This window comes from Bubalus bubalis, chromosome 17, assembly GCF_019923935.1.
Source record: "Bubalus bubalis isolate 160015118507 breed Murrah chromosome 17, NDDB_SH_1, whole genome shotgun sequence".
NCBI classification, from domain to species: domain Eukaryota; kingdom Metazoa; phylum Chordata; class Mammalia; order Artiodactyla; family Bovidae; genus Bubalus; species Bubalus bubalis.
Window position 1 is genome coordinate 11,268,726 of NC_059173.1, and position 25,841 is coordinate 11,294,566.

Genomic DNA, 25,841 nt, shown 5'->3' on the forward strand with positions numbered 1-25,841 from the left:
TCCAGGGGAAAAAAAAACAAACAGTATGAACTGCATCTCTGTCACCTACTAGCTGTGTGACTTGACTGATACATGATCTCTCTCAGCATCTGTTTCCCCATCCAGAAGATGACAACAGATAATAACAGTAGCTAGATCTCAGAGTTCTTGTGAGCATTCTAGGAGTTACAGCCACTAATGCCTTCAGAGCAGTGGCTAGTACTCAAATGTTAGTGATTGTTCTCAGCATTTTATTTAGGGAGGCTCTTCTCAATGAAATGTGTCAATACTCATTCTTATCACCTTTTTAGGGTGGCTCCTCAGGCAAAGGCACAACCCTCAGGGGACGATCAGATGCTGACCTCGTCGTCTTCCTCACCAATCTCACAAGTTTTCGGAAACAGCTTGAGCGCCGAGAAGAATTCATAGAAGAAATCAGAAGACAGCTGGAAGCCTTTCAAGGAAACGAAACATTTGAAGTGAAGTTTGAGGCCCAGAAACGGCCGTGGGAGATTCCCCGTGCTCTCAGCTTTGTGCTGAGGTTCCCCAAGCTCGACCAGGAGGTGGAGTTCGATGTCCTGCCCGCCTTTGATGCCCTGGGTGAGTGCTCCCAGCCACAGGTTCTTACAGTCTTTGTCCTATGTCAGGGCTTCTTCCGCTCTCTTTTCTTGTCTCTGAGCAGAAATGTCTCTCACTTTGAGACTCTTATTAACCAAGGTATCCCTTCAAGTAGGAAGAGAGCCCAGCATCTTTCCTGGGACAAGAATGCCTAGGGTCACACTCAGCCACTGAAGTGACGTTAAACAACAAATTGGTGCATTTGGGGGGATCAAGATATTTGTATAGAACACGTGCCAGGCTTACTAGTTTGACTTTTGGCAAACTGTGTGATCTCTTTCTAAAAACTAGGTCTAGGATAAACTCAATATGTTAATTTCTTTTTCTATGCAAAAATGAGGCAACCATTCAAACTTACACTGAGGCTTGGAATTTTGAGATAATGTGCAGGAACTTTGGGATAGGAAGCAATATATTTTTTGAGGCTCAATTTCTACTGTGTACCTTAGATGCAGGGCTTCCCTGGTGGCTCAGTGGTTAAGAATGCACCTGCCAAGCAGGAGATGCAGGTTCGATTCCTGGGTTGGGAAGATTCCCTGGAGAAGGAAATGGCAACCCACTCCAATATTCCTGCCTGGGAAATCCCATGGACAGAGGAGCCTGGCAGACTACAGCCCATAGGGTCGCAGTGGGTCGGACAGGCCTTAGCGACTGAGCAGGAGCACAGACTTGGAGGTGCAAGGCATATTCTGTGGCCTAAATGAGACAGACAGAGAACCTCTCTCCTGGAGCCTGACCATATGAACACCAGGAATGAGATGATAACTTCCTGGGACACAAATTAAATAGGGTGACCCAAAAGAGAGCAATGGGGAATCAGAGGACTTTGGAGACAGGGTGACAAGGGAGTTGACCTCTGACCTGAGGCCTGAGGGATGAGAAGAGGCCAAGCACTCAAAGATTTGGGGGTTCCAGAGGAGGACACAGCAGGTGCAAAGACAGGAATGAACGTGGCATATTTGAAGAAGTGAAGCAACCAGGGGAGTCAGTGGCAAAGGGATTGAGGCAGGAGGTAAGACAAAGGAGGAGACAGGTCTCACCATCCGTGTGGGCCACTGTGAGGACATGGGATTTTATCCAGAGGTCCTGGGAAGCAAGAAGTGGACAGATCAGGTTTAAAGGGCTCGTATGGGCTGTGGAGGATCCAGGGAGGAGGGTGCCGCCACCTCTGCTGAGTCCAGGTGAGAGACGATGGGTGACGGTGGTAGAGGCGGGAGAAGGGAGGACCGGGGATGGACCTCAGGCCCCCTGGTCTGGGCCTGCTGACCTCCCCACTGCCCCCCATGGCCAGTGAGTCTGTGTCCCTGGGGCGACAGAAAGAAACTCAGAGAAGAGCTGACGTCGAAACATGGATTCATTCCCAACAGGTCAGTTGACCAAAGGTTACAGACCTGACCCTCAAATCTACGTCCAGCTCATCCAAGAGTGTGAGAACCAGAGGAAAGAGGGCGAGTTCTCCCCCTGCTTCACAGAGCTGCAGCGAGACTTCCTGAGGAATCGTCCAACCAAGCTGAAGAGCCTCATCCGCCTGGTGAAGCACTGGTACCAACTGGTATGGCCGGTCCCATCTGGGCAGAGAGCCGAGGAGGAGGAGGAGGAGGAGGGGAAGGGAGAGAGTGAGGACAGGAGAGGAGGGAGGGAGGTGTGGAGGGAGGGAAGGAGCAGGGAGAGGTGTAGGGAGGAGAAGAAAGAGGAGACGGAGGAGGGGAGGAATCAGAAAGGATGCAGGAGGCAGGAGGGAGCCGGATGGAGACGAATGGAGAGGAGGGAAAGGGAGTCTGGAGGGAGACTATGAGAAGAAGAACATGGAGGAGTAGACACTGGTCAGAAGGGGAAAAAACAGGGGGAAGAAGGGTAGGGTCTGGGACATTGCCAGTGGACTCAGGTATCTTACTCTTCCCGGTTCTCCCATATCAGCAAATGACAGCTCCATCCTTTCAGTTGCTCCGGACCAAACCATGGGTCTTCCTTATCTTTTTCATACACACACACACACACACACCCCACTAATCTACGAACAGCTTGGTCCTGTATTAAATATCATCATCAACTACCCGCTCACCCCTACTCCCAGGCTGCTCTCTCCTCTTCATTGGTCCACCAAGAAGGAAACTCTACTTCAGCCTCAGGGCCTTTGCATGATCTTATTTGTTTGTTTATTGTCTGTCTTCCCTATGAGAATGTACATAAAAGAAGGCATTTGTATAATTTATTTGTGTGTATTGTATAAATATATATGATACTGCATGTTTTATTCACTGCTGTTGCCCTAGAACCTAGAACAGTGCCTGGAATATAATAGCTTCTCAGTAAGTAATTATTCAATGAATTAATGAGTGCTCCCCCCCGCCCCCCACTCCCCTTTGCTCACTTCCTAGCTGTCTGAATCTGGGCAAATGAATTAACCTCTTGTCCTTCCCATTTTCTCCCTTGAAAAGAGTGGCATGGCACAGCAACACTAAATCATATACCATGAGGCCGTGCAAACAGATTGCTTCAGGTAGTATGCATATTTGAAGAACATTAACCCCTCAAATCCATGAGCATGGTACCTCTTTCCATTTATTTTTGTCATCTTCAGCTGCTCTCCTCAAAGTCAGTTATAGGTCTTTCAAGTGGTTGAATTTATTCCTAGTTTTTAAAATTTTTGAAATGTAATTGCAAATGGGATGGCTTTTAAATTTCTCTAATGAGGTGGATGAAACTGGAGCCTATTATACAGAATGAAGTAAGCCAGAAAAAAAAACACCAATACACTATACTAACACATATATATGGAATTTAGAAAGATGGTAATGATAACCTGTATGCGAGACAGCAAAAGAGACACAGATGTCTACAACAGTCTTCTGGACTCTGTGGGAGAGGGCAATGGGGCATGATTTGGGAGAATGGCATTGAAACATGTAAATTATCACATGTGAAACAAATCACCAGTCCAGGTTCGATGCATGATACAGGATGCTCGAGGCTGGTGCACTGGGATGACCCAGAGGGATGGGATGGGGAGGGAGGAGGGAGGGGGGTTCAGGATGGGGAACACATGTACACCCATGGCTGATGCATATCAATTTATGGCAAAACCGATACAATATTGTAGAGTAAATAAATAAATAAAACTGAGATTAGATTAAAAAATAAATAAATGAATTTCTCATTGTGATAGTTTGTTACTCATATATAGAAATACAGCATATTTCTATGTATTATTACTGTATCCTGCACTCTTCCTATATTCACTTTTTATTTCTAATAGTTTTTTGGAGGTGCCTAGCATTTTCTGTGTATAGTGCCATGTCATCTGCAGATAGCAATAGCTTTAAACTTCCTTTTTAATTTACATGGATATTGTTTCTTTTTCTTGCCTGATTGCCATGAATGGACTTCCAATACTATGTTGAATAAGTGTGAGGAGAGTGGGCATATGTGTCTTGTTCTTGATTTTAAAGAAAAAGCTTTCAGCCTTCACCACTGAGTGTGATGTCAGCTGTAGGTTGGTCATATGTGGCCTTTATTGAGTTATGTTCTCTCCATACCCACCTTGTTAAGAGTTTGTATGACAGTGGTTGTTGAATTTTCTCAATTTTTTTTCTGTATATGGGAAAATAATCATGTTTTTATCCTTTATTTTGTTAATAGAAATGTATCTCTTTGATTGATTTGTGGATTCTGACATCCTCGCATCACTGGACTATATCCAACTTGATCATGCTGTGTGACCGAGTAATACGCTGGCGAATTTGCTTTGCTAATATCTTGTAGAGGATTTTCCTGTCTATCATCAGGCCTGCTGTTTTCTTTTTTGTGCTGCATTTTTCTGCTTTTGGTGTAAAATGAGTTTGGAATCATCTCCTAATCCTCACTTTTTTGAAATAGTTTAAGAAGGATAAGCATCAACTCTTCTCCACACAAACCTGAACAAACTCATGTTTCTAATTTGTTCCCTCTTCTCAGTGTAAGGAGCATGAGAATAACCTGCCCCCACAGTATGCCCTGGAGCTGCTGACCGTCTATGCCTGGGAACAGGGAAGCGCAAAACCAGAATTCAGCACAGCTCAGGGATTTCGGACTGTTTTGGAGTTAATCCTGAAGCATCAGGACCTCTGCATCTACTGGAAAAAGTATTATGACACTGAAAACTCTTTTATTAGACAATACCTGAAGAGACAACTTGCAAAACCCAGGTACTCTATCCTCACATGGCTTAGATCCCCACATAAATGCAGCTCTGATTACAGCTGTGTCACCTTGGACATGCAGGAAGAGGGAGGTTTCCACAGTTACTGATCATCATCTATTCTCAGTCACTGTGCTGGGCACTTTACTCCTACCATCTGATTGAAATAATAACCTGCAACCCTGTGAGGCAGGCACTGTGCTAACCACAGATCCCTGAGGTATGGAAAAAGAAGAGCTTGTGCAAACTTTACAGAAAGTGAGTGAAAGAGCTAAAATTTGACTCAAATACCAATAGCTATAGCAGTAATAAAAATTGCTTCCAGGAAGTAAGAGCTTGCTGTAAAACAAAAACACTCTGATAGAATAGGGGAATTTTGGTTATTAAACCTGTCGTGTATAGACCCCTCATTATGTTTCAGTTACTGTTGGGAGCATGTCAAGTGCTTCTCTAGATCCTCATACAGCATCCTTTGAGGTAGGGATTTTCAAATCTGCCCATTTCACAGATGAGGATACTGAAGACTAGAGATTCAGGTGACCTGCCCAGAGAGACACCACTACTAAAGAGCAGAGGTGAGATTGAAACCAGGTCTCTCCAGGCCCAAATGCAAGCCTCCTTCACCTCGTGTTCAATGCCCACTGTAGGGCAGGGCACCCAGGTCACAACCCAGGGAGAGATGTCCATGGGGCCTCCAGCTGCCCCCAGAAACAGCCTACCCAGGCTGGTATTTTGCCCTGCCGGGAGCTCTGAACACCCCAGACACAGCCCATGTACTCACCTGCCCTCTCTGACTGTTGCTTCCAGGCCTGTGATTCTGGACCCGGCTGACCCGACTGGAAATGTGGCTGGTAGAGAGCCACAGAGGTGGCACCAGCTGGCACACGAGGTTAGATACTGGCTGAGCTATTCGTGCTGTAAGAACTTGAATGGGATGCCAGTGAGCACCTGGAACGTGCCGGTGAGAACTCCTGATTTCTTCATGTGACCTGATATCGATGGCATGTTGAGATAACAACTTCTAGAAATGCTACTTAAATCAAATGGAGTTTCATCTCGGTCTTTGTATTCTTTCATTGTGCTTACTAGAATATGTAGAATTACACCTGTGTCTGCCCCAGAATGAATCACTGGGTTAGACAGCAAGCTTACCGAATTACATTGCCACCCTGCCTTGGTACCAAAACCAACGTGTCGTCGACAAAAGTCCATTCCAGAAAAACTCCCATAAGGACACACAAAAGATCAAGATGTTCTTACTGTCTGAGTCACTGGTCACCTAAGTGGCTGGAAGACAGCCTTTGGCTTCTCCATACTGCTGTTCCTCCTTTGAGGCCTCCAGCATCCCCGTGAGATGGGTTTTACTCTGATTCTCATAGTAATACATTGAGACATGGCCACTCACTCAGAGTCCCCTGATGAGTGAGAGACGAGAGTGTGAAGTTGAACCCTGGTCCTTCTGGCTATGAAGCTCCTGCTCTTTGTCGCTGCTCTCAATGTGTCTTCATACACTGAATTTTTCTGTTTCGCATTTGCGGACCACGACAAGGAATCTAGCAGAGCCTCAATGGAGGGAACATACTCGGCTGAGGGTCCCAGCTACTGCCCTCCGTGATCCATCTGCACGTTGACACCAAGCCACGCCGCCTACCTGCAGCTCCCAGACAATGACCACGGGTGCCAGAGACACTCAGGCAGCCCCATTCCTGAGAGTCAGGGGAAGCTCTGACATGGAACATTGGCGAAAGGACTCTCCACGACCTTGCTGGACCTTGTCTTGACTGCAGAGGCAACTGCAGGGTTCTTCTTTCTTGCCTTTACCCAGAGTCAGATTAGATCAGGGTTGTCAGCTTTCGCAGCTTCCATAAGATCCCTGATCATTGTCTCTCACCTGGGTGTTTCCCCAAAGAACAATCTCCCACATTGAATCTCACATTGGCATCTGCTCCTTAGAGTGACCCAGACCCACACAAGCACCTCTGCCACCACCCTCAAGGTAGGTGTGGGCTCTTCAGCAAATCCTAGCTGTGATGATGACCCGAGGTACCATCCTGGTCATCCTCAGCCATCACCTCTTCTCTTGTCACTGCCTACGAGGTGGCTCCTAGATGAAGCCACCATCTCACCCTCTCCCCACCCCATCTCAACCCTCATTCCTGCTCCTTGGCCGGGGCTTCTGTGTTTATCCTTTCTATATTTGTGTTCTCAGAGGCTTTGACATCTGGGCCCTGCTGATCCTGGAGAGACTGCCCTCCCGGGGTTGGCTGTTTCCTAGACACAGCCAGCAGCTCACTGTTGGCCTTTCCCATGCAAACCTGTCGAGCATTTCCTCTCTGCTCCACTGCCCAGACTCAGAGCCAGTCTGAGCCACAACCCACCCTGCCCCACTCATGCTGGGACCAGGTACCAGATGACTCAGGAAACCCCTTCCTCTCCACAGCCCTCTTACACTATTCATACTTGCCGTCCAAAGACTGCTTTCCCTGCCTCGTCTGCCTTTCCCAGAGAAATGACCATCAAGGTCTTGGCCTTGTTTTCCTCTAACTCGGTCTGTCTCATGGAAGACCTGGGGGTTCCCGTGTGGCCTGGACACAGGATGACAGGCTGTGTCTCCTGTTTCTAGGGACCTGGGAGGACCATACTTGGTCACTGATTTAAACATGAGAGTGAGAAATATTTTTGTTTTTTAAACAAGAGGAAGAATCCCAAAGTATCTCCAAAATTTGGGACCTTTTCTTTTCTGTCTCAATTTCCATGTCTGTGTCGAGTCTTTCTGAAAATGGGATTCTACTCCCCATGGGGTTTTGTTACCACGGTGTTATCTTTAGCACATGTATCTCTTCATGTGGAGAGGACACGTTGGAATCACATGCAGTTACCATGTGGGTGGTCCACTTGTATTGTTTTCTGAGAGTGTTTCAGAATTGTACATAAAGCTACAGTCACTAGTAGATGAATTGAACTGGTAAATAGTTGCTCAGTTGAAGAGCCACATGGATCCTCTGGTGGAACTATTGTGAATTCTTGAGGAACTCTCCTACTGTTTCCATAGTGATTGCACCAAATTGCGTTCTCAGCAAGAGTGGTCAGGAGTTCCAGGCCTTCCACATGCTCACCAACACGAGTGTCCTTTAGCAGGTGTAACAGCTATGCTAACAGGTAAAAGCGATGTCTTATGATTTTGATTTCCATTTCCCAGGTGATTCATAATATTGAGTACGGGAATTCGCTGGGGGTCCAGTGGTTAGGACTGGGTGCTCTCACTGTCGGGGTCAGGGTTCAATCCCTGGTTGGGCAACCAAGATCAGGCAAGCTACACAGTGTGGCCAAAATAATAATAACGATGAGCATCTTTTCCTATACCTGTTGGCCATTTGTAAAGCTTCTTTAGAGAAATAAAAATTCAATCTTTAGCCCATTATATAGTTAGGATATTTGTCCTTTAGCCATTGAGTTGTCCAAGGCACTCATTATTTTGCTAATTAACCCCTTATGAGATTTGTGGTTTGCAATCATTTCCTCCCTTTCCGTTACCTTTGCTCCCTTTCATTCATACATTTGTTTTCATTTTTAATTTTGGAGTATAGTTCATTCGCATTGCGTGTTGCTTTGAATGCATAGCAAAGTGATTCAGCTACACATCTATCTATTGTTTTCCATCAGTTACCTTTTGACTTCACTGGGTTTGGTTTTGTTTTGTTTTTTTTTAATTTGCTGGGCAGAAGCTTTTTAGTTGGATTAGTTCCCCTTTGTCTATTTTTGCTTTATTGTCAGTGCTTTGCTTACACAGTCAACTACTCTTGGGCAAGATTGTCAAGAATATACAATGAGGAAAGGACGGTCTCTTCAATAAATTGAGCTGGGAACATTGGATATGCACATGCAAAAGGATAAAATCACACCTTTTCTTCCAGCATGCACAAACATCAACTCAGAACAGATAAAGACCTGAACGCAAGAGCTGAAACTGTAAACCTCCTAGAAGAAAACACAGAGGGAAAACTTCATGACATAGATTTGGCAATGACTTTATGAATGTCCTATCAAAACACAGACAGACGGGTATGAGTTGGGGGTCCCGCACTAGTTCTTCTATGTGGATGCCAAATATTCCAGCAGCACTTGCTGAAGGGACCGTCCTTCCCACTGTTCTGCAGAAGCACCTCAGACATATGTCCGGGGTCCTCTGTGTGTGAGCCTGTGTTGTCCCATTGGTCAGCTTCTGTGTCCTTGAGTTAATACTACCTTGACTAATGATGATATCCTGATATTCTCAGTGTCTTGTAGAAAACTGTGTTCTATCCAAACGAATGTTTTCTCTTGGCTTTTTCTATGATAATATTATACTCAGTTTGTGAATTTTCACCCAAAATACAGGGAGGCATTTGATTAGAATTCCATAAATTAGTTCAGGGAAAATGACATCCATGTAATATTGACAATTCCAGTCCACAAACTTGGAACTTCTTTCCATTAATTGTCTTCTTTAATTACTCTGTAACTACATTTTATAGTTTTTCCCTGCATTGCTAGTACATATATTTTGTCATATTATTCCTAGATATCCATTTTTATACTACTGTACTTTCTTTAATTTCCTTTGCAATGTTGGTTTCAGGAAGACCTCAATGTTTTCAGTGGCTATGTGGATTATAGTATGATGAGTGAGCTTTATACTTTTCTTAACTTTGTGGTTTTATTGTATTTTGCTGTAAATCTTTATTGCTTGTATGACCACAAGAAACAATAAAGCATGTTCTTTCAAAACTTTTTTGGATAAGTGTTTGTCAGCTGAACTCTGATGATTTGGTCAAAGCTGGTAGACGCAGGTGAGACAAAGCTCAAGGGTGGTGCACTTCAGAACTGCTGGTTCAACCACAAATTCATGAGACTCAGAACAGAGAAGAGAGCGTGTAAGGGATGATGGACATGCTCGTATGAAATCTGAGACACCCGAGTCATAAATGCCTGATTGCCCAGAGCTGAGTCCCCATTCTGGGCCACTTCCTGCCGAGGAAACAAAACTGGGGAGAATGGAGATTAAAGCAGGAGAGATGAGGGTGGAGTTCTCTGAGCCTCCCTGGAGGTTCAGCACCTTGTCGGGGGCCCCAGCCCCACCAGGGGTGCAGTCTGCTGTACCACCTGCCTTCCGGGCTCCCAGCTCCATGGGAGCTGTCCTGTCTCAGGGCTTCTTTCTCTCTCTGTTCATGTTTCTGAGCACATCTCCCACAGTTCAAGAGCCTTACCAAAATGAGGTGTCTCTAAAAAGTGGAGCAGAGCTCATCGTATCTCTCCTGGGGCAGTCGTGCCTAAACCAAGCAGGCAACAGGAATCGGTAAATTGGCACAATTTAGGGGCAAAACCCCTACCAGGCTTACTTATTTGAATTATGGCAAAGTGTGTGAACTTAATTTTTCTAACAGTGGGGCAGCATAGATCTGTCCTCTGCACTTAGAGATCTGAGAGGTGGTGCATCTTTATTTATTTATTTAGAGATGTACTTTTCCGTGATCTACTACATGGGGAGTGCTCAATAATATCTGCCATTATGGCTCTAATTACCGTCAGTGTCCTACCCACAGGAAAGAGTGTTTATTACCAACCTCTCCAACCTGGTAGGCCCTCCCTCCCATGGCCTGGCCCACAGTGTTTCTGATAATAGACAGCAATGCTTCCCTTGGGAACCTGGCTAAGAATCAGACCAGTGTGGATGTTGCTACAGATTTTCTTCAAGTAAAAAATTCTTAACAAAAGAATATGCATGTCAGGGATGAGTCTGGGTTTTCATGTGCAAAGTCTCTTCAGTTGTGTCCAACTCTGTGTGACCCCATGGACTGTAGCCCGCCAGGCTCCTCTGTCCATGGGGATCTTCCAGGCAAGAATACTGAAGTGGGTTGCCATGCCCTCCTCCAGGGGATCTTCCCAACCTAGGGATCAAACCTGCGTCTCTTGCGTCTCCTGCACGGGCAGGCAAGTTCTTTATCCCTAGTGCCACCTGGGAAGCCCTGGTCTTTCACAACTTGGTGTAATGTCTCATACACTGCAATAGAGAACATTAGCTCCTGGGCTCCTCTACCTTACTCCCTTAAATCCCAGCCACACGCAAATTGCTTTCTTCACCAGCTCCCCCAGGACCCTGTCTACCCACCCTCCAGAAAAAGGAGAATTACAGCGGCCACCAGTGACAGAGCTGCCCTGGTGACCATTGTGAAAAGGGGAACAGGAGACCTAATGATCTTAAATTAGCCAATTTAAGATCAAAGGTGGTGCCAAAAAGTGAAAGTGAAAGACAGCCGCTCAGTTGTGTCTGACTCTTTGTGAGCGCAGGGACTGTAGCCCACCAGGCTCCTTTGTCCACTTGGATTCTCCAGGAAACAATACTGGAGTGGCTTGCCATTCCCTTCTCCAGGGTATCTTCCCAACCCAGGGATTGAACCTGAGTGTCCTGCATTGCAGGCAGATTCTTCACTGTCTGAGCCACCAGGGAAGTCCTAAAGGTGGTGCTAGTGGTAAAGAACTCGCCTGCCAGCGCAGCAGACACAGGACACATGGGTTCAATCCCTGGGTTAGAAAACTCCCCTGGAGGACGGCGTGGCAACCCACTCCAATATTCTTGCCTGGCGGGCTACAGTCCATAGGGTTGCAAAGATTCCCGCACAACTGAAGTGAAGCAAGCAGGCCCAAGAATTTTAAAGTCAGAATCGCCCTTTAATTTTGCTCAGCTTTGATACCTTTCATCTCTCCTTTTGTGTTTCTCCTTTCAGATGATCCTCTGAGTAGTTCCATGAGTGAGAGAGAAAAGTTTTTCTGAGAAATGGAATATTGCCTGCCCTATTAGTAAACAAGGATGGCACAGTCAACAGGGATGGTGAGCTGGTGCGCCCTGAGGGAACTCGGGAAGGAATACTAGCTGCCATCTAGCAGCCACTCACTGCTGTGGGCCCTGAGGAAGGAAAGATCGGAACGTGAAAACAGGACCCCGGCCCCAGAGAGCTGAGATGCTTTAGAAAGGAACGACTACACTGAGCCCAGACTCTTATATACACAGACTATCTGGTTTTCTTTCATTTACATAAAAAAAGCTTTTAATGTCCAGACTACCTGACCTATGTTGAGAAACTTCCATACAACCTGGCTCCTCCCCTCGCCACCCTTGGAGCAGTTCTCTCGGGGTCCCTTGAGAGGCTGTCTCCCCTGCTTCAAGTCCTAAAAATTCCCACCAAATAAAACATGACCCTCCACTTTTATGTCATGAATACTTTTTAATCGGCCGCCCTCTTTACAGATTGGGGCATTGAGGCATGCCAGGTTACATTCGTGTTCACACTGCACAGTTAGGGACAGTTTGCAATTTTTCTGCCATCCTAAAAGTGCCTGAGGAAATGTTGGGTAGTTAGAATACGAAACAGGAGTCCAGAATGGCAGCAGCTAAAAGACAAGGAAGGGAAAAGCCCGCAAAAATAGGAGAAAGAAAGGTCCGAGGACTGGAGTGAGGACCTCAGGTGGGACAAAGAGCACTCCTGGCTAGCCCAGTTTACATACGGCAGGCCCAGGGGGAGGAAAAAACATATAAAAAGAGGAGCCAAAGGGCTGGGCTCTCTCTTCTCTTCCTGTCTTTTGGGTTGGCATGCCTTCACGCCTCGAGGATGTATTTTCCTTTTATTTTCTAAATAAAACTGAGCTGTAACTCAGAGCTGGAACACTGATCTGTCCGAGAGCTGTAACACGGTCTGTCTGACAGCCGTGGTACGCCAAGGGCTTTAACGTCCATCGCTTCAAATTTTTGTTGTGACGAGACAGAACCAAGGAGATTATACTCCCCTGGCAGCAAATAACATCTATTAATCAAAAAGTGAAATGTATGGAGTTAGGCCATTAAAAGAGAGAAAGAGAAATTATATGTGTATGTATGTGTGCATTAACCTAGAAAAATATCTCACAAGACTACACCAAAGGAGTTATACTTCTAGTCTTAGGATCAGGATGGAATTTAGGCTTCCAGATTTTTTGACTGTTTCTATTTGCAATATTCATGTACTGCTGCAAGGACCATAGGAGGCTATAGAACAATGTTGTCTGCAACAAAAAAGAGAGGAAAAAGAAACCAAAAATCTGTTTCTACTTGTGATTACTCTTGGGTGCAATGCCAACCTGGGTTAAAAATACCTTTTCAGAGTACATTCTGAAGAAAGACCAGATGTTCTAGGCTGTTTGTGAAAGTGTTGGTTGCTCAGTCGTGTCTGACCCTTTGCAGCCCTCTGTATAGCAGCCTGCCAGGCTCCTCTGTCCATGGGCTTTCCAGCAAAAATACTGGAGTGGGTAGCCATTCCCTTCCCCAGGGGATCTCCTGATCCAGAGATTGAACATGGGTGTCCTGCATTAAGGCAGGAGTAAATCTGGGATTCTAGAGGAATGTGCTGGGAGACCTGACAGGATGAAAGGAGAGTTTGATTTACTCAGAGCAAAGCAGAGAGTAAAGACTCCAGCCAAAGCTCCTCCCTTCCAAGGAAACGAAACCAGCAGCAGCCCAGACTATGGACATAGCTCCTCCCTGTCAGTGAAATGAAACTTAACAGCCTCCTAGACCCAGGCAGCAGGAGAGACAGAAGCTCACAGATTCAGGCAGCAGCTCTGCCGCCTCTGGCTCTCCAGTCCCCAGCACCGTGATGGAGCTCAGAAATACCCCGGCCGGGTCTCTAGACAAGTTCATCGAAGTCCACCTCCTGCCGAACGAGAAGTTCCGCACGCAGGTCAAAGAAGCCATTGACATCATCTGCAGTTTCCTGAAGGAGAGGTGTTTCCGATGTGCCTCTCACAGAGTTCGGGTGTCCAAAGTTGTGAAGGTGAGTCCAGAACGGCCTGACTGGGGAGAAGGGGGGCTGGTGAGCAAGCGTTTGCACAGGGACAGGCAGAGAGCAGAAGGCTGAGGTCTCTGGGGCTGGTGCTTTCTGATTTATCCATGCCAGAACTATAACCACATTTGTGAAAATAGCTTCTGGGGTGAGGGCATCCATCTGTAAGTTTTTAACAAATGCCCTGGAGAAGTGTATAAACCACCTGGGTCACGACTGCTATAGAGATAAGCGATCTGAATCCTGGCAGCATCTACAGTTCACTAATCCTGACCAGGCTGGGATCTCACTATTTCTGCAAAGTTACGAGCTGGTTAAGAGTATACGTTTTAAAAGCAGATAGCACCTGCTGGCGGTGAAGGCCTGGGCAAGTCACTTAACCTCTCTGTGCCTCAGTTTCCTTATCTATAAATTTCAGTACCTTATAGGACTTGCAGACCAAGTAAAGTCAGCCATGGGCCAGTTTACAGTATTAATCACATAAGGTCATAAATTACAGGGAGTAAAGAATATGGACCCTGGAAAAAGACAACCAGGATGTAAACGGTATCTCTGCCACCCTCTAGCTGTATGACTGAACTGATACATGATCTCTCAGCATCTGTTTCCCCATCTGGAAGATGACAACAGATAATAACAGTGGCTAGATCCCAGAGTTCTTGTGAGCATTCTAGGAGTTACAGCCGCTGATGCCTTCAGAGCAGTGGCTAGTACTCAAAATGTTAGTGATTGTTCTCAGCATTTTTTAGGGAGGCTCTTCTCAATGAAATGTGTCAATACTCATTCTTATCACCTTTTTAGGGTGGCTCCTCAGGCAAAGGCACAACCCTCAGGGGACGATCAGATGCTGACCTCGTCGTCTTCCTCACCAATCTCACAAGTTTTCGGGAACAGCTTGAGCGCCGAGGAGAATTCATCGAAGAAATCAGGAGACAGCTGGAAGCCTGTCAAAGAGAGGAAACATTTGAAGTGAAGTTTGAGGTCCAGAAACGGCAATGGGATAATCCCCGCGCTCTCAGCTTTGTGCTGAGGTCCCCCAAGCTCGACCAGGAGGTGGAGTTCGATGTCCTGCCCGCCTTTGATGCCCTGGGTGAGTGCTCCCAGCTGCAAGTTCTTACAGTCTTTGTCCTATGTCAGGGCTTCTTCTGCTCTCTTGTCTCTGAGCAGAAATAAAATGTCTTATTAACCAAGGTATCCCTTCAAGTGGGAGGAGACCCCAGCATCTTTCCTGGGACAAGAATGCCTAGGGTCACACTCAGCCACCGAAGTGATGTTAAACAACAAACTGGTACAGTTGGGGGTCAAGATACTTTTATAGAACACCCGCCAGGCTTACTAGTTTCACTTTTGGCAAACTGTGTGATCTTTCTAAAAACTGCTGCTGCTGCTGCTAAGTCACTTCAGTCGTGTCTAACTCTGTGCGACCCCATAGATGGCAGCCCACCAGGCTGCCCCGTCCCTGGGATTCTCCAGGCAAGAACACTGGAGTGGGTTGCCATTTCCTTCTCCAATGCATGAAAGTGAAAAGTGAAAGTGAAGTCACTCAGTCGTGTCTGACTCTTCGTGACCCCATGGACTGTAGCCTACCAGGCTTCTCTATCCATGGGAGTTTCCAGGCAAGAGTACTGGAGTGGGGTGCCATTGCCTTCTCCATTCTAAAAACTAGGTCTAGTGTAAATTCAATATGTTAATTTCATTTTTTTATGCAAAATGTGAGGCAACCATATCAAACTTATACTGAGGGTTGGAATATAGAGATAATGTGCAGGAACATTGGGACAGGAAGCAATTCATTCTTTGAGGCTCAGTTTCCATTGTGTACCTTAGATGCGGGGCTTCCCTGGTGGCTCAGTGGTTAAGAATGCACCTTCCAAGCAGGAGATGCAGGTTTGATCTCTGGGTCAGGAAGATCCCCTGGAGAAGGAAATGGCAACCCACTCCAGTAGTCTTGCCTGGGAAATTCCATGGACCGAGGAGCCTGGCAGACTAGAGTCCATGGGGTCACAAAGAGACAGGACTGAGCAACTGAGCAGGAACACAGACCTGGAGATGCAAGGCGTGTTCCATGGCCCTAAATGAGACAGACAGAGAACCTCTCTCCTGGAGCCTGACCATATGAACACCAGGAAGGAAATGATAACTCGCTGTGACCAAAACTAAATATGTTGACTCAAAAGAGAGCAATGGGGATCAGAGGACTTTGGTAGATAGGGTAACAAGAGAGGTGACCTCTGACCTGAGGCCCAAAGAATGAGAAAGAGCCAAGCATAGGAAGACCTCCCAGGAAGAGGAAACAGCAGGTGCAAAGACAGGAATGAACGTGGCATATTTGAAGAGGTGAAGTAACCAGGGGAGTCAGTGGCAAAGGGATTGAGGCAGGAGGTAAGACGAGGGAGGAGACAGGCCTCACCATCTGTGTGGGCCACTGTGAGGACTTGGGATTTTATCCAGAGGTCCTGGGAAGCAAGAAGTGGAAGGATCAGGTTTAAAGGGCTCTGTGTGGGCTGTGGAGGATCCAGGGAGGATGCCACCACCTCTGCTGAGTCCAGGTGAGAGATGATGGGTGATGGCGGTAGAGGCGGGAGAAGGGAGGACCAGGTATGGACCTCAGGCCTCCTGGTCTGGGCCTGCTGACCTCCCCACTGCCCCCCATGGCCAGTGAGCTTGTTGTCTCAGAGGGAATGAAAGAACCTCAGAGAAGAGCTGACGTCGAAACATGGATTCATTCCCAACAGGTCAGTTGACCAAAGGTTACAGACCTGACTCTAGAGTCTATGTCCAGCTCATCCAAGAGTGCAAGAACCTGAGGAAAGAGGGCGAGTTCTCCCCCTGCTTCACGGAGCTGCAGCGAGACTTCCTGAAGAATCGTCCAACCAAGCTGAAGAGCCTCATCCGCCTGGTGAAGCACTGGTACCAACTGGTATGACTGGTCCCATCTGGGCAGAGAGCCGAGGAGGAGGAGGAGGAGGAGGAGGAGGGGAAGGGAGAGAGTGAGGACGGGAGAGGAGGGAGGGAGGCGTGGAGGGAGGGAAGGAGCAGGGAGAGGTGTGGGGAGGAGCCAGGATGAGGCAGTGGGAAGAGGGAGAGGTGATAGAGGGGAGGGGAGAGCAGAGGGGAGGGAAGGGAAATCACAAATCCATCCTTCTAGTTACTGCGGCCAAACCAAGGGTCATCCTTGGCTTCTTCACAGACACCCACATCCAACTAGTCAGCAAATGTAGTTGGTCCTATGTTAAAATATATTTATGATTCATCCATGGTCACCACCTCTGTTACCCCTCAGTCCAGATCATCTTGGGAGGCTCAAAGGATCTGCCCTTGACCTCTCTGAACCCCCATCTCTGTCCGCACACCACCACCCTCAGGCCACAGTCTTCTCTTCGTTAGTCCTCCTGGAGAGAAACCCTACACTCTAGCCTCCAGGCCTTTGCATGTGCCTATTTGTTTGTTTATTGTGTTGTTGTTGTTGAGTTACTAAGTCATGTCTGACTTTTTGTGACCCCAGGGACTGCAGCTCGCCAGGCTACCCTGTCCTCTACTCTCTCCCAGAGTTTGCTCAGATTCCTGTCCATTGAGCCGGTGATGCTTTCTAACCATCTCACCCTCTGCCACCCCCTTCTCCTCTTGCCCTCAATCTTTCCCCAAATCAGGGTCTTTTCCAATGAGTTGGCTCTTCCCATCAGGTGGCCAAACTATTGGAACTTCAGCTTCAGCATCAGAACTTCCAATGAATATTCAAGGTTGATTTCCTTGAGGATTGACCGGTTTGATCTCCTTATAGTCCAAAGGACCCTCAAAGAGTCTTGTCTAGCACCACAGTTCAAAAGCGTCAGTTCTTTGGTGCTCGGCTCTCTTTATGGGGCAAGTCTCACATCTGTTCAGAACTAATCAAAGCTAAGGTTTTTCCAGTAGTCATGTTTATTGTCTGTCTCCCCACTATTCCCTGGTGGCTCAGAAGGTAAAGCATCTGCCTGCAATGCGGGAGACCCAGGTTCGATCCCTGGATCAGGAAGATCCCCTGCAGAAAGAAATGGCAACCCACTCCAATACTCTTGCCTGGAAAATTCCATGGACAGAGGAGCCTGGTGGGCTACAGTCCATGGAGTTGCAAAGAGTCGGACAGGACTTCACTTTCACTTTCCCCTCTATAAATGCACAAGAACAGAAGGATTTATATGTTTGATTCCCTGCTGTATCCCAGGAACCTAGAACAGTGCCTGGCACATGAGAGAAGTTCAAAAAGTGATTGTTAGGTGAATTAATGAGTGCTATATCCCCCACCAACACCACACACACACACACACACACACACTTCTGTTAACTTCCTAGCCATCTGGCTTTGAACAGGTGAGTTAATAGCTCTGTGAATGCCACCATAGACTATACCTAAATGGATAGGTGTGGATTTGCTCTGAGAAAACTTTATACGCTAAAACAAGTGGCAGGCTGAATTTGATCCATGAGAAATGTGCTTTACACAAATGCTAGACAAGCCCATTTTTCTGACTGTTTTCTCTCTACTCAGTGTAAGGAGCAGCTTGGAAAGCCATTGCCCCCACAATATGCCCTGGAGCTTCTGACGGTCTATGCCTGGGAGCAAGGGTGCAAGGAAACAGGATTCAACACAGCTCAGGGATTTCAGACTGTCTTGAAATTAGTCCTGAAGTATCAGAAGCTTTGCATCTACTGGGAAAAGAACTATAACTCTGAAAACCCTATTATTGAAGAATATCTGACGAAGCAACTTGCAAAACCCAGGTACTCTATCCGCTCATGCCTTAGCTCCCCACATAAATGAACCCCTGCTTACAGCTGTTGCACCCTGGAAATGAAGGAATTGGGAGGGTTCCACATTAACTGATCATCTTCTGATACTTACCATGCTGCTGGGCACTCTACTAGTATCATCTAATTTTAAAAACAGTTTGCAAAAAACCATGTGAGTCAGGCACTATGCTAACTGCTTCACAGATGAGTAAACCAAGATTCTGAGCAGTAAAGAGTTTGTCCAAACCCTAACCCAAACCCTAAAGAGTTTGTCCAAACCCTAACCCTAAGAAAATGAGCGAAACAGCTGAAATTTCGACTAAAATAACAACAGCTGCAGCAACAATAATAATTGCTCCCAGGAAGTAAGAACTTGCTATAAGACTAACACACTCTAATAGTATAGTAAAAATTATGATTATTGTAACTGTCATGCACTAACCCCTTACGATGGCCCAATTACTGTGCTGAGTATTCCATGTTGCTTATCTAGATCCTCATAGAACATCCTTTGAAGTAGGGAATGTTCAAATCTGCCCATTTCACAGATGAGCATACTGAGAATTAGAGAGACCAAGACATCTACCCAAGGTCACACTCCTACAGAAGAGCAGAGGTGAGATTCAAGCCCAGGTCTATCAAAGCCCAAATGCAAGCCTCCCCCTTCCGTTCATTGTCCTCCATGGAGCAGGGCACCCAGGACACACCCCAGGGAGTGATGCTTTGCTGGAACCCTGATGCTGCCTGAGTCTGAGCCTGTGCCAGGCTGGTTGGTTTGCCCTTCCTGGAGCATCTAGACCACCCGCCAGACAGAACCCAGCTTCTCATCTCTCTCTCTCTCTAAATATTACCCTTCAGGCCTGTGATTCTGGACCCGGCAGACCCTACAGGAAATGTTGCTGGTAAAGACACATATAGCTGGGAGCGGCTTGCACAAGCAGCTTTGGTCTGGCTGGATTACCCGTGCTTTAAGAAACGGGACGGGTCTCCCGTGGGCTCCTGGGATGTGTCGGTGAGACCTTCTGCTTCTTTACCACTGCCCTGCCCGTACCCCTTCCACACAACATGGGATGTGTAGCTAGAGACCATTCCTTCCAAAGAAATTGCCTCTTGCTAGAGATCACTCGGGCTTCCCTGGTGGCTCAGACAGTAAAGAATCTGCCTGCCTATGCAGGAGACCTGGATTCAATATCTGGGTCAGGAAGATCCCCTGGAGAAGGAAATGGCAACCCCCTCCAGTATTCTTGCCTGGAGAATCCCCATGGACAGAGGAGCCTTGGTGGGCTACAGTCCACAGGGTCGCAAAGAGTTGGACACGACTGAGCAACTTTCAGTTTCACAGAGGTCACTCCCATTCATATCATGCCAGACTGTGCTCCCTGTTTTACAGTCATCTTGACCCCAATCAGAGGGTTCCTAGACTTCTCACATCCCTATCCAGAGTTTATTCTTTAATTAATGCCTCCTTGGCCAGAAGTAACTTTTTTAACAGCGCCAATTGGCTCATTCCACTAAGAAGAAAAAGAATAACAACCACCACTTATGAATACCTACTTTGGGGTCAGGCTCTGTTCTTAGCCCCTTAAATTTCATTGTTTCATTAAATCCTCACAACACCCCATGAGCCCTGATTTCTACTCCCATCTTACAGATGAGAAAAGGAGGCTCAGAGAGGTGAAGTCACCTGCTCAAGCCCACTCAGCTAGGGAGCCACAGAGCTGGGAATCCCACTCAGCAGACTCCAATGCCAGGGCTTACTCCGCTGAGCTAAACAGCCTGCCTTGTATCCCCTTCCCTCTCCGTATCACACAACAAAAGGGTAACTCAGAGTAAGTGAGGACATGGGTGTGTCACACAACTAAGTCGGGGCTGAGGGCCTCATCTTTCCACTCCAAGAGTAGGGATCTTTCTCAAGCTGGAGTGGAGAGGGCTGATGATGCCAGAGATGGGTTTCCCAGGAAACAGGCTCTGGGATGAAGTTCACGTGCAGGATGTCTCTGGGGAGGGCCATTGGAACGACACCTGTGTACAGGAGGGGAGTGAGGCGGGTACCAACACAAGGAGAGGGCATCTGGGATGCTGGCCATCTCAGACCATCTCCCCAGGGAGCCCTGGGGGCCCCAACAGCCTCCAGAGTTGTCCTACAGAAGGCCGAGGTGGCCAGGCCTTTATAGCCCCAACACGGGTCAGCCGCTGAATGTGGACAACCCAGGAGTGGGTGTGGCCTTCCTTGAAGGGCATCCAGGCGGCAGGTCACAGCGTCCACGGTGAATGCTCACTGAGACCCGTGCCAAGCGGGGAGGCCCAGCTCTCCAGTGTGACAACGTGCTTCTCCCTTTCAGCCCCAAGAACACAGCGACCTGATGTACCAGGCCTATGACTTTAGACAGCACTACAGATCCTCTCCAGGAACCCAGTTCCACGGAGGAGCCTCTCCCCAGGTGGAAGAGAACTGGACATGTACCATCCTCTGAATGCCAGAGTATCTTGGAGGCAAGGTCTCCAGAGCCGTCTGGGCCAGCCCTCTTCACTTCTAGGGCTAGGGGGCCTGGATCCAAATTGATGTCAGACCTGGGAGCAGAATCCACGTCTCCTGACCCCCAGCCTTCCCGCTATTCTGTGCTCTCTTTTCTTTCATCGACAATGCTCCCCATTGGAGCCTGACAATAGCCTCTCTGAGATGCCAGGAGAGACTCAGGCAAAAGAGTGGAATCCCAGCCTTGACTTTCTTCTGTGAACCTGAGGGGAAAGGTGATGGTCCAATTTATTGTCAATAATAACAAAAATAGTAGCAAATGCCATTTGTTGGGTGTTAATTAGCCTCAAGGTACAGCGCCAAGAAGTATACCTGCATATTGTGTGTGTGTGTGCATACTCATTGTTTCAAATAAAGATATTAATTGGGCACCTGCTCTGTGCCAAGCATTGTTCTGGCCACTGGCTCACTGTTGTTGCTCAGTTGCTGAGTTGTGTCCGACTCTGCGACCCCATGGACTGCAGCACTCCAGGCTTCCATGTCCTTCACTCTCTCTCAAAGTTTGCTCAGATTCTTGTCCATTAAGTTGGTGATGCCATCCAACCATCTCGTCCTCTGCCACCCTCTTCTCCTTTTGCCTTTAATATTTCCCAGCATCAGGGTCTTTTCCAATGACTTGGCTCTTCTCATCAGGTGGCCAAAGTATTGGAGCATAGCAATAAGTAAAGCAGACAAAAATCCCTGCCTCGTGGAGCTGACATTTTGTGGAACACTCTACTATTGGAGAGATGAGGGTCCTTTCAATTCTCAACTACAGATAATCCGAGACAAGCATCTTTGGTTCATCCTTTGTCCACATCTCTGATTATTTACCCAGGAAAAATTTTAGAACTGCCCTGTGTAATTCAGTAGTCATTAGTCACGGATGGCTATTGAGTGCTTGAGATGTAGCTGAACCCAACTGAGAGGTGCTCATCTTTATACTTTCCTGAGTTTTCAGATTATTACTAATTTGGGGCTGTAATTTATACTGCTTATATGACCACAAGAAATAGTAAAGCAAGGTTTCTGGTTCAGAACTATCCCATCCACCCCTGCTATTAAAAGCTAGCATCTGCCCCCTTGCAAGGAGACTCTTGCAGAGGCTTCTCGTCCATAAGACGCCCCCCAGCTCCGAGGACCAGTATCCACCTCCCCTCCTGCCCACTAGGACTGTAAGTATGGTCAAGTCCCAATACAGCCCAGCTGGGGACACGCTGGGCCTGCTGAGGGAAGAATAGACTTGTATCTGTATCAGCCGGAAGACCCGGCAGCATGTACCAGCACAAGTCAGGTGGGTGTGGGGGAGGGACCCCAAGGGCACTTCATCAAGGGGCTGCGGAGTCAGGTCAGATGACCTAGAGCTTATTGATTTGGAAGTCCCCTCCTGGACTTCAGGACTTCACACCCTGGCAAGGACCCCAGGAGAAGGTGCAGACTCACTCTTAGCCAGGCTCTTAGAACGGATAAAGTACGGGCATATGCCAGGTGATATTCCCGCGAGAGACGGTGGGCTGCTGCCACTGCTGCTAAGTCGCTTCAGTCATGTCCAACTCTGTGCGACCCATAGACAGCAGCCCACCAGGCTCCCCCGTCCCTGGGATTCTCCAGGCAAGAACACTGGAGTGGGTTGCCATTTCTTTCTCCAGTGCATGAAAGTGAAAAGTGAAAGTGAAGTCGCTCAGTCGTGTCTGACTCTTAGCGACCCCATGGACTGCAGCCTACCAGGCTCCTCCGTCCATGGGATTTTCCAGGCAAGAGTACTGGAGTGGGTTGCCATTGCCTTCTCCGAGAGATGGTGGGAGATGGGATTAAAAGGTCAGGGAAGTGGATGTGCTGGGGGCCGATGTGCTGTATAAATCCAGAAAGAAAAAAGAAAAACCCCACCAAATTATCTCCCATGGAAAAGCAGAGAATACAGCTCTACCGAGACCATAAAGGATATGCTACCGGGGGACCTCCCTGGTGGTCCAGTGGTTCAGAATCCATCTTCCAAGGCAGGGGACACGGGTTCGATCCCTGGTCCCAGAAGATCTCACATGCCTTGGGTCAGCCAGGCCCTGGTGCACCACAACTATTGAGACTGCTGTCTAGCGCCCACGGGCCACAGCAGCTGAAGTCCGCGCGCACCCTAGAGCCTGTGCTCTGCAACAAGAGAAGCCATCTCAACCAGAAGCCCGCACACCACAGCACCGCAGCTAGAGAGCAGCCCCGGCTCACCGCAACCAGAGGGAAGCCTGCACAGCAACAAAGACCCAGCATGACCAAACACAAATAAACAGATAAAATTATTTTTTAAAAAAAGAGTGAAGGAGCCTGAGTGGTTATGATGTGTCTGTATGGGCTACTCAGTTGTAGCAAGTGTCCCACCCTGCTAGGGGACACTGATGTGGTGAAACTGAAAATGAACTGGGAAACAGGAAACCCCATCTTAAGTGAAGCCAGGAGACCAGAAAGGGGAGCTCTCACTTCTCAAATCAGTTCAGTTCAGTCACTCAGTCGTGTCCGACTCTTTGCGACCCCATGGACTGCAGCAAGCCAGGCTTCCCTGTACTTCATCAACTCCTGGAGCTTGCTCAAACTCATGTCCATCGAGTTAGTGATGCCATCCAACCATCTCATCCTCTGTCATCCCCTTCTCCTCCTGCTTTCAATCTTTCCCAGCATCAGGGTCTTTTCCAATGAGTCAGTTCTTCGCATCAGGTGGCCAGAGTATTGGAGCTTCAGCTTTAGCATCAGTCCTTCCAATGAATATTCAGGACTGTTTTCCTTTAGGATGGACTGGTTTGATCTCCTTGGGAATCCAAGGGACTCTCAAGAGTCTTCTCTAGCACCACAGTTCAAAAGCATCAATTCTTTGGGGCTCAGCTCAAATACCACTGCAGAATGTTGTTGAAGTGGGAGGAGGCTGGCATGATGGTGGTTGTGGCGGGGTGGTGGCAGTGGGGTATACAGGAAATCTCTTGGCTTCTTCCCAGTTTTTCTGGGAACCTAAAACCACTCTGATAAACTAAGTTTATATATATATATTTTTTTTTTTTAAAGAGTAAAGAGACATAATACCTGCAACATACAACTCACATGACTCAGTAATAATAATACTGATAATACAATGTACACAGAGAACGAGGAGCAAATATGGTGAAATATTCAGGGTCAAGAATATGAGACAGTTATTTGTCTTTCAGATGATTTCAAAATAAAATATTAAAAAAAATAAAAAAGCACAGACTTTAGAAAGCAGGTAGTTAGAAGCTAGCCAGATAAGTTACAAGCTGTATGACCTCGGACAAATATTTTTCAGCTCTCTGAGCCTCTATATTTTCATTTAGAAAAGAAGCCTTATGACCTAAGCCCAGCCTACCTCTAGGTGTTTTAAAAGTCAGAAAAGGGCAGGGAAGGGCCCTTTATGGACAGGAGCAATCATCAAGTTTCTCCGGAGAATCCAAACTGTGAAAATGAACTCGCAAACAGAAACCTCATGGAGTCAGAAGACCAGAAGAGGGAGCTCTCACACCTCAAATGCCTCTGGAAGCCAATCCCAGGAAAGACAAGGCAGTTAACACACCCCCAACAGGAAGATGATCAACAGGGAAAAATCATCAATGACGGGCCAGGACAGGAAAGATGTACATTGCATGTCTCCTGGAGGAAGCCAACTCCCCTGGCAACTGAGCCAATGAGAACCCATCATCACCCTGAATTCTTGCTTTCCTCCAACAGACACGTGTTCAAACAACCCCTCCTAACTTCCTCCTTTTTCTCTATAAAGTAATATTCCTCTTCTTTGTTGGCTGGACTTGCCTATGGCTTTTTGCTATTGCCTGCTCGTCCTAAGTTGAAATTCTTTGCTGTTCCCAAATAAACCCATTTTGCTGGTAAAACAATGGTTGCTTTACTTTTGAGGTTAATAGAACCAATTGGTTTTATAAATCTAGATTTAGAGAAAAATTTGTTTTAAGGAATTGGCTGTGCCATTGCAGGGGCCAGTGAGTCCAAATTCTGCAGGGTAGGATAGCCAGGGTAGCTGGAAACCCAAAGAAGTATCTTCTTGTGGAATTGCCTCCTCCTCAGGGAGAGATCAGACCTTTTTCTTTTCATCTCTTTGCCTGATTGGATGAAGCCCATCCACATTATAGCGAATAATCTGCTTTCCCCAACGTTTATAAATGTTGATCTCATCTTAAAAATATATTCCAAAAAAAAAATTCTAGAAGAATGTTTGACCAAATATCTGAGTACTATGGTCATAGTCAAGTTCACATACAAAACTAATCATCACAGGACTTTCCTGGTGGTCCAGTGGTTAAGAATCTGCCTGCCAATGCAGAGGACATAAGTTCAATCCCTGGTCTGTGAAGACCCCACATGCCACAGAACAACTAAGCCCTAGGTGCCACAAGTACTGAGCCTGCATACCCTGGAGCCCAAACTCTGCAACAAGAGAAGTCACGGTAATAAGAAGCCCGTGTACCACAGCTGGAGAGTAGCCTCCACTCGCTGCAACTAGAAAATGCCCGCGGATAGCAATGAAGACCCAACGCAGCCAAAAGCAACAAATAAATAATCACCATTTAAAAGAGAATAATAACAAAATCAATCATCACAGCAGAGAAAGGGGTCTGTTCCTGTCTCACCTTGGAAATGTTTGCCTTCTGTGTTACAGAGGGAGCCAGTGGGAGCTGCCCAGGAGTTTCGTTCTCATGGTTCTGGACACAAGAGTTGACGTCTGTCTCCTCTCTGGCCTATGTGCTACTGGTTAAATGCCCGATGAAACCTGGCAGGTGTTCATGTGCGCTGAGGGACTGGGCCCACAGAAGCAGGCCTCTGGGGACCTGTGTTTGCTCAGGGGCAGAACTAAAACCCAAGTGGCTGAACCCTTGCCTTGCCATGTGCCCCAAAACAAGTCAGGGCCCTCTCTGGTCTCTTCTCC

General features: G+C 47.2%; 2 protein-coding genes across 2 annotated transcripts in view; both read left to right on the forward strand.

Annotated features, from left to right (window-relative positions):
* LOC102395010 (2'-5'-oligoadenylate synthase 3) overlaps window positions 1-9,541 on the forward strand; it is a 28,409-nt gene extending 18,868 nt beyond the window's left edge. Inside the window, exons 11-14 of the mRNA XM_025267540.3 lie at window positions 291-579; window positions 1,965-2,149; window positions 4,552-4,781; window positions 5,582-9,541. Coding sequence (XP_025123325.3) covers window positions 291-579; window positions 1,965-2,149; window positions 4,552-4,781; window positions 5,582-5,762 — 885 coding nt within the window. The 3' untranslated portion in view covers window positions 5,763-9,541. The remainder of the gene's footprint in view (window positions 1-290; window positions 580-1,964; window positions 2,150-4,551; window positions 4,782-5,581) is intronic.
* Window positions 9,542-13,355: 3,814 nt separating this feature from the next.
* Window positions 13,356-21,320, forward strand: LOC102407094 (2'-5'-oligoadenylate synthase 1). Its single transcript, XM_006052997.4, has 6 exons — window positions 13,356-13,617; window positions 14,428-14,716; window positions 16,362-16,546; window positions 18,152-18,384; window positions 19,252-19,405; window positions 20,736-21,320. The coding sequence occupies exons 1-6, from the start codon at window positions 13,441-13,443 to the stop codon at window positions 20,865-20,867; spliced, it is 1,170 nt and encodes a 389-aa protein (XP_006053059.3). The 5' UTR covers window positions 13,356-13,440; the 3' UTR covers window positions 20,868-21,320.
* The last annotated feature ends 4,521 nt before the right edge of the window (window positions 21,321-25,841 follow it).